This window comes from Podarcis tiliguerta (genome assembly GCF_965153285.1).
Source record: "Podarcis tiliguerta genome assembly, chromosome: 8".
Taxonomy (NCBI): domain Eukaryota; kingdom Metazoa; phylum Chordata; class Lepidosauria; order Squamata; family Lacertidae; genus Podarcis; species Podarcis tiliguerta.
In genome coordinates this window covers 55,838,381-55,851,607 of record NC_139541.1, presented here as the reverse complement: position 1 = coordinate 55,851,607, position 13,227 = coordinate 55,838,381, and the positions used below count along the sequence as shown (strand labels likewise).

Genomic DNA, 13,227 nt, shown 5'->3' with positions numbered 1-13,227 from the left:
TTCTCAGCACTTGTTTGACCACAAAAGGTTCCAAGGCTGCTAAGAAAACCCAGAGGTTTCCTGCCAACTTCAAAGCCCTCCCTGCTGTCGTGCTGGATGGTGCCACTGGCCCCACGTGGATCCCATGTCCCACATTGTGTAGCTCTTTGCACATTTGACACGGTCAGTTCCTATCCAACCCCAGGGGACTCCTGTGAGCTTAGTTCAGCTGCTAATGTTGTGAATGCTTCAATGTTTCTGTGTGGCAGCTTTCTTGGCCTCCAAGCCAGCATGGAGTAGTGGACAAAGACTTGGGCCACTCGGTGAGTAGCTCACAATGCCATTATGGTCCTTTTGTTCTCTTAGCCTTGCCCATACCACATCTCTGTGGTTCCTGGTGGGGTCCATAGTTGACATCTGGCAAATCAGGGAATCCACAGTGCCTCTGGTATGAAGCTGGATGGAGACAGTGAACCACAAACACCCTCAGGCCATGCAGAACCCATGAAGCATAATGGCTGGAGTGGAGAGTTGAAGTATAGACTGGGAGACCAGGGTTCGAATCCCCACTCAGCCATGGAACTCATCGAGTGACCTTGAGCCAGTCACTGTCTCTTGGCCTAAACTACCTCACAGGGTTGTTCTTGTTATGTATTGAAGTTCTCACCCTGGCCAAAAGGAGTATTGTGTATGTAGTTTTCACTCAGGTCCACATCAGTTACTTTATGTGGGAAACCCTGGGTTGTTGTTGCTACAGTGTTGATAGCCGGCTGCCTATAAAAGCAGGCTGGCTGAGCTGTTTGCTGTTCAGTTCTGTTCCAGCTTACAAATAAAGAGCTGCTTTGGAGAAATCGCTGTGTTGTCTGCTATGTCTACCCACTATTTAACAGTTCTATTGATAAAAATAAGGAGAGAGGAAAAGGTATTGGCATGTAATTTTAGCTTATAATGTATATTTTTAAATCAGTTGCTTCTGTTTACATTTTAAAAACTTAGTTTTATTGAAGAGTTTAATGTATATTTTATATGCTTTGTAAACCACGTAGGGGGTTTATAACATATTATTAAGCAGTATACAAAAACTGTTAAATGCATAAAAATGTATGCCACCTTGAGCTCTTTGGATGAAAGATAGGATATAAATGTAATTAATTAATTAATTAATTAGACTGCTCTCCCCCACCCTCTTTGATTCTGGCCCCTCAACCAGATATAGCTTTTGTTTATTTTTAAAAAATTAGTTTTCAAATTATTATGGAACCACAGAGAAAAGTAAACAATAGCAAAAATTCAATAATATATCCAAATAAAGGCAAGGGCATACAAAAACTAAACATACATATTATATACTGATACCTAATCTAAAATCACGACAACCATATTTCTCTAGCTATCTGCATATCTGAAACTAAACCTCAACACCTCAAAATCTGCCTCTTCCAGTATGAACCGACACAGAACCTGTAAGCTTTATCTGAAGCCCTTCTCTGTGTGCCTCTTCCACGAGAGATCCACAGGATGGCAAGTTGAGAACAGGCCTTTTTTGTGTTGGCTCCCCATTTGTGGAATGCTTTCCCCAGGCACCAGGCAAAAACATACCTCTTCAACCAGGCCTTTGGCTATTAACGATCTATGGCCTTTTAAAGCAGGGTGGGGTTGTTTTTAATGTTTTTGTTTTTGTCTCCTGCCCCGGTTTTAATTATTATTTTTTGCTTTGTTTTGTTTGTTGCTTTCTTTTGTTTTTGCAAAGACACCTTGGGTTGCCTGCAGTGAGAGAAGATATCTAATAAATGTAAAAAATAATAACCAAAAGAAATAATAAAGAAATATACTATATGAAATAAAATCCCACTGTACTGACAAGAAATGATTGGGATCCTCCTGTATCTTAGAGACCTGTAATTTAAGTGTTGTTGTTTTTCTGCAATAAATAAATTTCAGATTTTTTTTTAGACCATGAGGATATAGTCTGTATCCCCGATGGTGGGAGGGAACAAAAACTGCAAGTGCAGCTCAGTCTTTTTAAAGGCTTTCAGGGGACCCTAGATACAGGTGCTCAGCATCCTTAAGGTCTCTCAGCTAGGCATGTTAAGTACCTGTTTTGCGTTTGAAGAGATTAGGAGAAGATATGTGACAGATTGGCTCATAGAAATGGAGGAGCAGATCAGGACCTTTCTTCACAGCATTATCTGCACATCAATAAATGCAATGAAACAGTGGGAAAAGAAAGTCCTTCTTCATGCAGTGCTTAGTTAAACTCTGGAACTCCCTCCCACAGGAGGCAGTAATGGCAACCAACTTAGCCAGCTTTAAAGGAGGATTACACAAATTCATGGAAGAGAAAGCTGTTGGTGGTATGCTCCAGACCAGGCATCCCCAACCTTCGGCCCTCCAGATGTTTTGGACTACAATTCCCATCATCCCTGACCACTGGTCCTGTTAGCTAGGGATCATGGGAGTTGTAGGCAAAAATGTCTGGAGGGCCACAGGTTGGGGTGCCTGCTGCAGACCTTCCAAGTGTCCCTCTTTTCCAGGGATGTCCCTAATTTAGCCATCCGGGTTTCTGAATTGATCCCGGAATTTCCCGCTTTTCCTAGGATGTCCCTATTTTCATTGGAGAGATGTTGGAGGGTATGGAGTTATCCAGACCCCAAGCTGTCTGAAGTCAGTCCTGTATAGGGAAGTTTTAAAATGTTTAATGTTTGTTCTGTGAACCGCCCTGAAACCTCCGGCTATAGGGCAGTATATAAATTCAATAAATTTGTTGTTGTTGTTGTTAAGTTGTGGGTGAACATATGAGACGACACAGCGATTCTTCAAACAGCTCTTGTTTATTCACAGACCCAGAACAGAACTGAACTGAACGGTTCAGCCAGCCTGCTTATATAGAGCTCCACTACAACGCAACAGTAACAACTTTCTGTAACTATCCAATCACTGAACGTCACTTTCAATTCCTTATTTGCATATGTGGACCTGAGTGAAAACTATCTACAGTATCCCCTTGCTGGCCCAGGGTGAGAACTTCAGTACAAAACTATTATTATTATTATTATTATTATTATTATTATTATTATTATTATGTTTTTATATATATTGGAAGCTGCCCAGAGTGCTGGGACAACTCAGTGTGATGTGTGGGGTATAAATAGTAAAATGATTATTATGGAATGGGACGTTGCTATTTTTATCGGAGAAATGTTGGAAGGCATGACGCTCTGTCTGCATGGTTGGAGATCATTGAAATTCAATGGTTCTGAATTTCAGTTGTTTGAAACCACAAGAGGGGAAAGTTCTCTTGTGCTTGTGTGGCATGTGGGGCACCTGGTTAGCCATTGTGAGATCAGGATGCTGGACTTTATGGGCCATTGGTCTGAACCAACAGGTTGCTCTCATATTCTGAAGGTCAGAAAAGCTGACAGTATAAAGAAAGAAAAGGGAAAGGAAAAAGAGGGTTTCTTTTCATTCTAAAGCAAAAGACAAAGGGTTGGTGAATCATGAAGTTTGGGGTTTCTTTTCCATTGAAGTTTCATTAATTCATGCCAAGCCCAGGCCTACCCTTTCAGCTTACGAAAAGAACCACGGAAGCATTGTTCGCCATTTGGGAGAGCAGAATCATCAAACAAAAAGGCCTGAGAGCAAGCAACGAGCGTGATCAGGAAACAGTACGTATGAGAGAGAGATCCTACACAGAATTTTTTTATTTAAAAAAAAAAACCCACAAGAAAATGTAGGGCCTTTGTAGCGCCTTGTAAAAGATGAATGCACCATATTTGAAGAGTCTGAGTTTTGTAGGCCAGTTGTTCCTTTTCTTCAGATGATAGCACTGAAGTTCTTCTTTCAGGCTTCCCCCAAAGGCCTGTGAGAAGAGGACGCTGGACCTGAGGCGCCGTCGGCCTGATGCATCAGAGAGGCTCTGCTTACGGTTTCGTGATCTTACGATAAAGCAAAACATGGCATGTGAAATTCCACACCCTCTTAACAAGGAGATAATTTTTTTATTGAGTAACGTGCTACAAATACAGAAGTTCAACCTATCCCGCCCAAAAAGCAACCACGTATTCCTCCAACCTGAATTTTATCACAGAGTAAACTTCAACACAAATAAGCAGCAGCAGCAGCAGCAGCATTTCAGCCAGAATGATCACTATCAGTTATGTGTGCTCTAAACCAGGGCCTTTCCAGACCTGAGAAGCAGTGAAATGAATATGAGAGGAAGTGCATGAGATCTTTCTTTTTAAGGGTTACTTTCATAAATGCTGACGCAGAGGAGATGCAAACTACTGCTCAGATTTTTATTTTTTTTAAAAAAACTTTTTTAAATTCAAAATTAAAACAAAACATATTATCCAGAAACATATCATCCTTATCCCCCCCATTTTCCTCCTCCCCCCATCCTCCCACACAAACCCGCCCACCCACCCCCCGTCTTCCCTCAGTTCCAGTCTTTGATTTCTCTAAGAATGCTGTTTTCTGCATGTTACACAAACTGTTTAGCTGATTATTATCAATAAAACGTTTGTGAATGTTTATTCAAAGCCAGCCAAGGAGTCCAGTTGCTTTGTTGCATCTTCAAATACTTTGTAAAGGGTTCCCATTCATCTTTAAAGTCACAGTTATCCTTGCCCCATATGTCAGTTTTGCCAGTTCTGCATAGTCCATCAATTTTTCCCTACAATCCCTAAAAACCTTCAGGTTTTTAAACAAATGTTAAATGGAACATTTTCTTCAATTCGTTGTATATCATTTCCCTTTTTTTAAATTACATTACAATCCCCTCCTTTTCCCCACACTTCCAACATATATTTGAACTAGTTTTGTACATTTTCCCTAACTGCACTACTGCTCAGATTTGACAGCCCCATACTGTCCCCCCTGCCCCAACCTCCAACTTTAAAACTGCCCAGGGAGGCACCAGATGTGATTGGACCAGCAGCACTGGGGGGGGGGGAGGTGTTTCACCCTTTCCTCTTGCGCTCTTTCCCAAATTTAAATCACTCTCTTTGAAGCAGCTAGTGTGTTTGCTGAAAACAGAAAGATGCTTCTATCACAGGGTTGCTATTCTACCATGCCTGTAGATATTCCTACTGTGAATAACAAAAGCTTTGGGTTAGGGCAGGGGCAGTATTTTGATCAGGGAAATGGGGGATGCATTTGAATCAGGGGAGAGGGTTAGCCACCCCTTCCCCTAACAGCACCGCTCTAAATTTAGAGGGCCAACCCCAACACCCTTGGTGGCTGCTATGAGGTGACAGTGAAAGCATTGGGAGACCCAGTTACTGATCTCCCACATGACTCTTCCAGCTGTTTTGGCTGTAAGAATGGAGCCCACCCACCTGTTTCTGAATGAGTCACTTTGCTGAGTGTATCTTGCTCTATCATCAGTGCCAACCTTCCTACTATGTTTTGGTTTGATCCAACTGCCGCCCTCACCTGCCTAGGCTTCCCACATGCTGTTTCCCTGGCTGGGCTGCAGATTCTCAGACTCACATCTTACCTCGTTTGACAGATTCTCCCTAAAGGTGGTGGACTCTCCTTCTATGGAGGTTTTTGAGGAGAGAGTGGATGGCCATCTGTAATGGATGCTTTAGTTTAGATTCCTGAATTGCAGGGGGTTGGACTAGTTGACCCTTGGGGTCCCTCCCAACTCTACAATTATAATAATTTGCCTCCTGCCATCTCAACATGTAGAAATGTAGCCAAAGCAATGGTGCCTGATGACACTCAGCCTAAAGGAAGGCAACCCACAGAATGTAACTCAACATGCCAAGTTCTTGGAGGCTGAGTGTTTCTGGGACAGGAGCAGTTAAATGATCTAAGTACCATACAGGCAATTTGCACATAAGGCAGCTCTGCGCAAATGCAGCTTGAACCACAGAAGGGAAGAAATGACCTCATTGCACTTTAAACCACTGATGTGAATGTACCTTGAGGTCAGAGCAAAGTGGAAGCGATCTCCGCATTCACAACAAACCATTAACTGTGGTTTACTCTGACATGTGAATGCTGCATACAAGCGGCCCTGACTGTGGAACCAACTGTTCTGGAGTCCTCCTGGGAAGAGAACCTGGTTCTGCTTTCTGTTTCAGTGATGTTGTTTGTTTTTATATTCTACACCACTTAGAAATGTTTAAAACATTAAGGGGTTTATAAATGCTTTTCAATAAGTATAGAGTGACAACACCAGGCTCTCTTCCCAGGAAGCCCAGATATTAATTCTAGTATTAGTGTTGGAGAAATGTTATTATATGCAAGGTGGCCCTCTCCTTCTTTAGGGCAGGGGCAAAGAATCCCATTGCCATTCAAATGCTGTGTGCGCACTGTGTCATGTGATTGATTATGTGGGGCGGGGCTTACCTGGGCCCCCACAATATTTTATTCAAGTTGGCACCCCTGGTACCGACAGTACCTAGAGGGCTATGTTCAGCCCCTGATCCACTGGCCCTATTTTAGGGGTTTGCATTGTTTTGCACTGGAAGGTGCAAATTAGGACCTTGATGGCTGGTGGCTACTCCATGTCACACTCTGAAAAGAACAGTTGGTGTAGTTTGGATCTGGCTATTTCTGAAAAAGCCATTCAGAATTGTGGGCTCTGCTGCTGTTGTGACTGATGCTCACCTTCCCATTTGCTCATTACCTGCTCAGCTTTTTAATCTGCAAATGAACGTATGTCAGACAGAACACATGTTGTTCAGGCACAGGGCTGTTGAAACAAACCGTGCAAAGTTGTATCTAGAACAGTGGAGTGGGTGAAACGTCGTGGCAAAGTACAACAGGTACAAAGAGACCAGCAAACATTTTATTTGTCTATTTATTTGAAGTCTGTAACCTGTTCTTGAGGCAACAGCCTCTCAGAGTGGCTAACGCGTAATAAGAATAACATAATACAAAATAAAACAGGAGCAACAGGAAGAGATAATAAAAGCCGGAGTACAGTCGCCTGAGGAAATGCAAAGGAACTGAAAGGATGTCAGATCTGGTGCCAGGCAGGCTTCCCTGAAGAGAGCATTCCAAAGTTGTGACAGGGAGGGGGGACAACTCAGAAGGCCCTATCCTGGAACATTCCCATCCCCAATTGTGAGGGCTGGTGGATCTGAGGATACTCAATAACCAGGCAGATGCCTGTTACTGTCTGCAGCAACAATGCCTTCTTTTACAAAGCAGTTGGCAGTTGCACAGAACCACCTGCTGACAGGGCAGCCTCTGGCCTTTTGAGAAACTGGCTCTCTCCATCCCATAACAAAAAACCTATGCCAGGTTTCTCTGTATGAGTCCCTAGAAATTGATGGGTTTATGCATGTGTATCACTTGCTGAAGGCTGCAGGCCTTAACAATGCAATCAGAAGAGGGGTCAAGCAAGGCCCCTCAGCACAGAGAGAAACGGCGAGAGTTGATGTTCATGCGTGTGACGCCAATGTGCTTGAGGGGTGTGGACAAGAGGAACGCCATCTTGGGTGGGATGTTACACAGCAGGTCAGAGTCCTCTTCACAGCCCTCCAGCTCGAATGTAGCGTCGTCCAACATCTCCTTGTGTTGGTGACAGGCCTGTTCCACCTTCAGCCGGTGGATCTGAGCACGCAGGCCCATTAGTTGCCGTGCCAACTGGTGATCCAAGGCCTGCATCTCCCGCTGGATAGAAGCAAAAGAATAACCATGAAGCCTGAGAGACAACACATACACACCCCATAAGAAAATTAAAAGAGCATGGCTGGATCAGACCAAAGGCCATGTGCTGAGTCCTGTGGAAGTGTCTTTGAGAGGGTGGTCAGACCCAGTGGAGAAGTGTGAGGAGCTTGGGGAATTAGAGGACCCTGGGGAAGGTGGGATAACAGGTTCTGAACCCCAAGAGACATCTGATCTCAAGGAGGGTCCCAGTGGGTTACGGGGTGGAGATCCTCACTCCCAAGGATGCTCAGGCAAACTCAAAAGTGCCTCCTGTCAGCTCCCTCCCAAACACACCCACCATAGCTGATCCAGCCAAGGAGGTGGTTCCTCCCGTTACATAGAAGCTAGGAGCAAATTGGATGCCAAGTCAACAGCTACCCTGCCTCTGTCACCTAGGAGGTCGGCATGCACAAACCACACTTAGCCAGCCCACTAGAATTGAGCACCTGTTTGCTTGGGACTCGAACTGCTTGCTGTCCAGCTAGATGCTGTGCCCGCCTTGCCGCCCTTCAATGGAAGGTGCAGGAAGTGTGCCACTCGTTGGTTCAGTGTCTTAGGGCCCATCCACACTTTAGCTGAATGTGGACTGTGAACCCCTAGTTCCTCCTTTAATTCTTACATGTCCTTGCAGTGTTCTCCTCCAACTACTGCTGTCCTATAATTTCTCATCCAGAGATTCCCTATGCTTTGGAAATCGAAACAGGACATCAATTTCATAGGGAATATCCAGATTTAGGGAGGAGGACATGTGGGAAGGAAGCAGCTGGAGGAGGGGGAATTAAAGCGGGTGTAAGGGGTTCACAGCCCACATACAGCTGACATCTCTACATTCACAGCAGCCGCTGTAACTCTCCAATGGCATACCCTCCAACCTTAATGAAAATAGGAATGTTCCCATTCCATAATGATAATTTTATTATTTATACCGCACACATCTCACTAGGTTGCTCCAGCCACTCTGGGCAGCTTCCCACAGATGTAAAACATTAAAATAAAACCTTCCCTATACAGGATTGCCTTCAGACAGTTTGAGGGTCGGATAACTCCATACCCTCCAACATTTCTCTGATGATATTAGGGGCATCCTAGGGAAAAGTGGGACATTCTGGGATGAAATAAGAGACCGGGATGGCTTCTCTAAATCAGGGATGTCCCTGGAAAATAGGGACACTTGAAGGGTCAGCAATGGTTTGACTTAACCCCCAATCTTCCCTTGTCTCCCGAAGCTGATGGACGACGACAACAAGTCTTAAGCCAAAAATAAACACACACCCCCAATTATTATACACTGCTGTCAGGACGAGCCCTACCATGAAGCAAAATGAGCCAAGCAGCTGAAGCAAAGTGGTTAGTTTATTTGAATTATTATTGTATATTTTTACTACTAGGAAATGGGAGACACTTGTGGGATTTTCCACCTCAGGTGCCAAAATAACTTGGTGGGCTTGAATTTTAGGGACCCTGATTTGTGTGTGTGTGTGTGTGTGTGTGTGTGCGCACGCGCGCAATGTTTGGTGCTCTTTCTCAAAAAGCAAAATATATTGGGCTGGCCCTGATTGCTGCAGGCACTACTCTGCCTTCTAGATACTGTAGTTTGATTTACCTGTCTACGTATTCTCTATATATTCATTAACTTCCCCCTCTTCCTCCAGCTACACAGAAAGGGGTGTGTTCATTACGTGGTTAAAGATATGCTAGGAAATCATAACTGTCTTACAGCAGTTTACCAAAAGCTCAAGACAAACCTAGCAAATACACTGCGTGAAATGAAAGACAATGCAGGACAGAGTTCAGTTGGTCTTCATAAGTGTACATTGATCATTGAGTTCACCCGTTCCTCCACTACAGTGCAGCTTTATGATGCTGGGACTGATGGGAGTTGTAGTCCCAATTATCTAGAAGGTATCAGGTTGAGGAAGGCTGCTGTAGAGGTGAGCTAAAAGTTGTGAAAAGGGCAACTCCAGCAATTCACTCTACAAACTTTAAGCAGAAATTTGAGACAAAACAGGTACCAAGAAACAGGGACTGTACAGGGAGAACATACTGGTATGTGTCTGGACGGTACTACTTCACTGCCTGAAGCTTTAAAGATATAAGCTAGAACTGGAAAAGACGGTCAGATGCAAGTTTGCCAGTGGAGTGAGCCATGCCAGAGAAGACCACTGGGGAGGTCTTGCCAGGACGCAGCCTTTGCAAAGCTTGCGACCACCGGTGGTGGAGGTGCCTCTTCTGCCTCACTGCTCCAGACTTGCCCCTGAGGTGCTCACATTTTCCCCAGAAAGGTTGGGAAAATACTCACCAGCTCCATCCTGAGCCACTCCAAGGCATCACCAATGGTGGGGAACCCACAAATGGTCTTCAAAGGGACCTGAGAGTCCTCCCCGGCCGTCTCCCCGCACTGCTTTTCCGGCAGGGTCTTGAGCCCGTTCCGCCAGGAGGGGCTTTGCACGCGGGCCTTCCACTCCAGGTAGGAAGGGCGCCGGGTCTGCAGCTTCAGCTTCGCCGTCAAGGCTTTGACGCTGTCCAGGTTCTCTGCCTCCGAGTTCTCCTCCTCTTCCCCAAACTCCTTGAACCTCACCAAAGACATCGCAGAGGTGTGCAGGCAAAGGGCTTTCTTTCCAAGACAGACCGACTCCCTCAGTCACCCACTCGCTCTGTGTCATATGTGTCCGTGCATAGAGGAAAGCTGTTTATTTTTGGAACAATAAAGCCCTGGCAATAAAAGAAAGAAAGCAGGAACTTTAATTATCCAGAGGTTAATGGGAGGCCTTTTCTCTCTCTCTCTTTGGTCCTGACTTATTGTCTCCAACTGGGAGGAGACACCCTGTTCTTTGAAAGGAAGTTTCAATGACATAAAAGACAGCGAGAGTGTAAAGCCATTAATCCCAACAGCACTCCTTCCTTACTGTCAGCAGAGAAAAAGATATGGGCCCTCCACCCAGGTCTGAAAAGGAGCCAAGATCGAAAGGTCACTCCAGAAGATTCAAGGGCGCTTTATAGCAAATTGTGCCCTCGTTCAGCTGACATGTCAGTAAAATCAAGGTGAGATAGTGGATTAGCAACATATTCAGGCAACTACCCTCCAAAGTCTTATTGTCCCTCTGCATTGTGGCCCTCACCCAGCTTGCTTATGTTTTAATACTCCTTTTAATTACAGCACAACAATTACAGCATAGCACCACCTGCTGACCAGTAAGAAAATAGCCACTTGATGCACTTCAGTGCAGCATAGTGTTCACCAGTGAACTCTAGCACACTTTGAATTACCCATACATTGCAGTCATGCATCATGTGAGAACCAGCAGAGCACAGACACAACCAACAGCAATTTCTATATCTAGCGGAACAGAGAACGTTGCCTTATTTCTGTTTGGTTCCATGCATTGGCCTCAGAAGTATAGAGGTTCTGACCCCAAGTGAGCAGAGCAAGATGGGGTGAAGTAGAGCAAGGTCCATGTTCTGACAAGGCAAAAAGTCCAGAATTCAATAGCACCCTGGACAGCTCTATGCATGGGTCGCAGGATAAGCAGGAAGAACATAACCAGATATTGCTCCAGCACCAGTGGACCTCTGGTTGAGCTTTAAACAGGCACCGTGGGTCTCTCTGAGCTGCCAGCTCCACTCTCTGTAGGAAAAGCCTGTTTGTTTAAAGGGGCCCAGTTGGCTGCAATGGTGTGGGGGGAGACTGGGGTTCCTATAGGGCAGGGGTGGGGAATATTTTTTGGCCTGAGGACCACATTCCCTCTTGGCCAATCTTCCAGGGCCCATATGCCAAAAGTTGGTTGTGGTCAAAGTGAGCACAGAAACCACATCCATTCACATGCCACACAACACACACACATACAGCAAAGCACAGGCACATGCATGCATATCCACAGACACACCTTCTTCCCCAGCAATTAGGCTTAGGAAAAAGCATTCTCTGTCCAGCCCTCAAGGTTGGCAGTTCGAATCCCCGTGACGGGATGAGCTCCCATTGCTCTGTCCCAGCTCCTGCCAACCTAGCAGTTCAAAAGCACGCCAGTGCAAGTAGATAAATAGATACTGCTGTGGCAGGAAGATAGACGGTGTTTCTGTGCACTCTGGTTTCTGTCATGGTGTTCCATTGCACCAGAAGCAGTTTAGTCATGCTGGCCACATGACCTGGAAATCTGTCTGTGGAGAAACACCAGCTCCCTCGGCCTGAAAGCGAGATGAGCGCTGCAACCCCATAGTCACCTTTGACTGGACTTAACCATCCAGGGGTCCTTTACCTTTTTTTACCTACAGGGTGAGAAGTTTTGCATTGTGCTCCCTGTTCCCAGGTTTGGTGAGGCCACTAAAATTCCAATCACCCAACAGGCATGATATGGACAGGGATGGGCCCCGAGGATGCCCACAACAAGCCTCTGCAGAGCTCCCTTTAGTCCAGAGGTTGGCAAGGTTTACCTTGCCTGGGCTGGTTCACTCCAGCAAAGACCCCTCTGTGGGCCGGATTGCATGTGTGTGTGAGTGCCCGCACCTGCAATTTCCGGCATCTGCATTTGCGCAGACGCGATTTATGGCGTCGCAGTCCCCATGCCGTGCTGCATGCAGGGACTCACCAAGCTGGCAGCTCAGTTTGGGGGTGGCTCGTGGGCTGGTTAAACGACCCCTGTGGGCCGCTTGTGGCCCATGGGCCTTAAGTTGCCTACCCCTGCTTTAGTCCCCTTCAGCTGGGCCATAGGGCATTTGGTCAGGTCAAGTTAAGCTGGTGGCTTATTTGCTGCTAGAGCACAGCTGCACTGCATTTAAGGTGGAACAGGAAGTCTGGACTGAAGGGACAAAGAAACGTAACAAGAGGGGTGTCCTAAAGCACGGCAGAAAATGGCCAAGCAGCGTGCTGGTTCCTTCAAAATGTCCAACATTGCGCCTTCAGATGTTTTGCACTACAACTCCCATCATGGGGCCAAAGGCAGTTGCAGTTAGGAGGACCACTTATTGCGTTGCCAAAAAGAAGGAAAGATATCATCAAAAAAGGGGGGGGGGATTTAAAATAAAAATTATGTTTGTACGCATAAAATTTGCATATGCTGATTTACACACATATATATGCAAATCTAGAAATACATGTAATAGTTAAATTTCCATAGAAATACAGCACATCTCACCATAGTGACTTGTGTGCCTGCTCAGTCTGCTGCACTGGGGCTGTGGATGGACAACTCTGAGCACCCTCTCTCTTTTCTTATGGCTCCTTATCTTTAAACTGGACTTGGACGAGACAGCTGTACAAAGAGAGGACTGTGCCCTATAAAGGAGGACACCCAGACACCTTAGTTGAGTCCCAAACATCTGAAGGGCACTGAGTTGGCAAAGGCTGATTTAATACAAGCGTGGTTGTACACAGTCTTGCATAGGTTTGCTGCAGCTTCAGATTGATCAGACAGATCATTCAAGGCACCATATTGAGCACAGTTAAGTCTGCAACCTTCGCATTCTGCTAAGGAGCAAGTCCCATTGAACTCTAACCACTCTAACCACTACCCCACCCTGGCTCTTTAAATGGTCTCCTGCCTCTGCCACCATCAGCTAAGGTTACAGCAAGCCTAAAGGCAGTGAAGT

The 13,227-nt window shown here is 45.5% G+C and overlaps 1 protein-coding gene across 2 annotated transcripts in view; it reads right to left on the bottom strand.

Moving 5' to 3' along the window:
* Window positions 1-6,772: 6,772 nt before the first annotated feature.
* The window catches only part of FAM167B (family with sequence similarity 167 member B), a 16,501-nt gene continuing 10,046 nt past the window's right edge, over window positions 6,773-13,227 (bottom strand). For both annotated transcript variants that reach the window (XM_083453179.1, XM_083453178.1), the window contains 2 exons: window positions 9,944-10,356; window positions 6,773-7,608 (listed from right to left, as the gene is read on the bottom strand). In XM_083453179.1, coding sequence (XP_083309305.1) covers window positions 7,345-7,608; window positions 9,944-10,231 — 552 coding nt within the window. In that variant the 5' untranslated portion in view covers window positions 10,232-10,356 and the 3' untranslated portion in view covers window positions 6,773-7,344. The remainder of the gene's footprint in view (window positions 7,609-9,943; window positions 10,357-13,227) is intronic.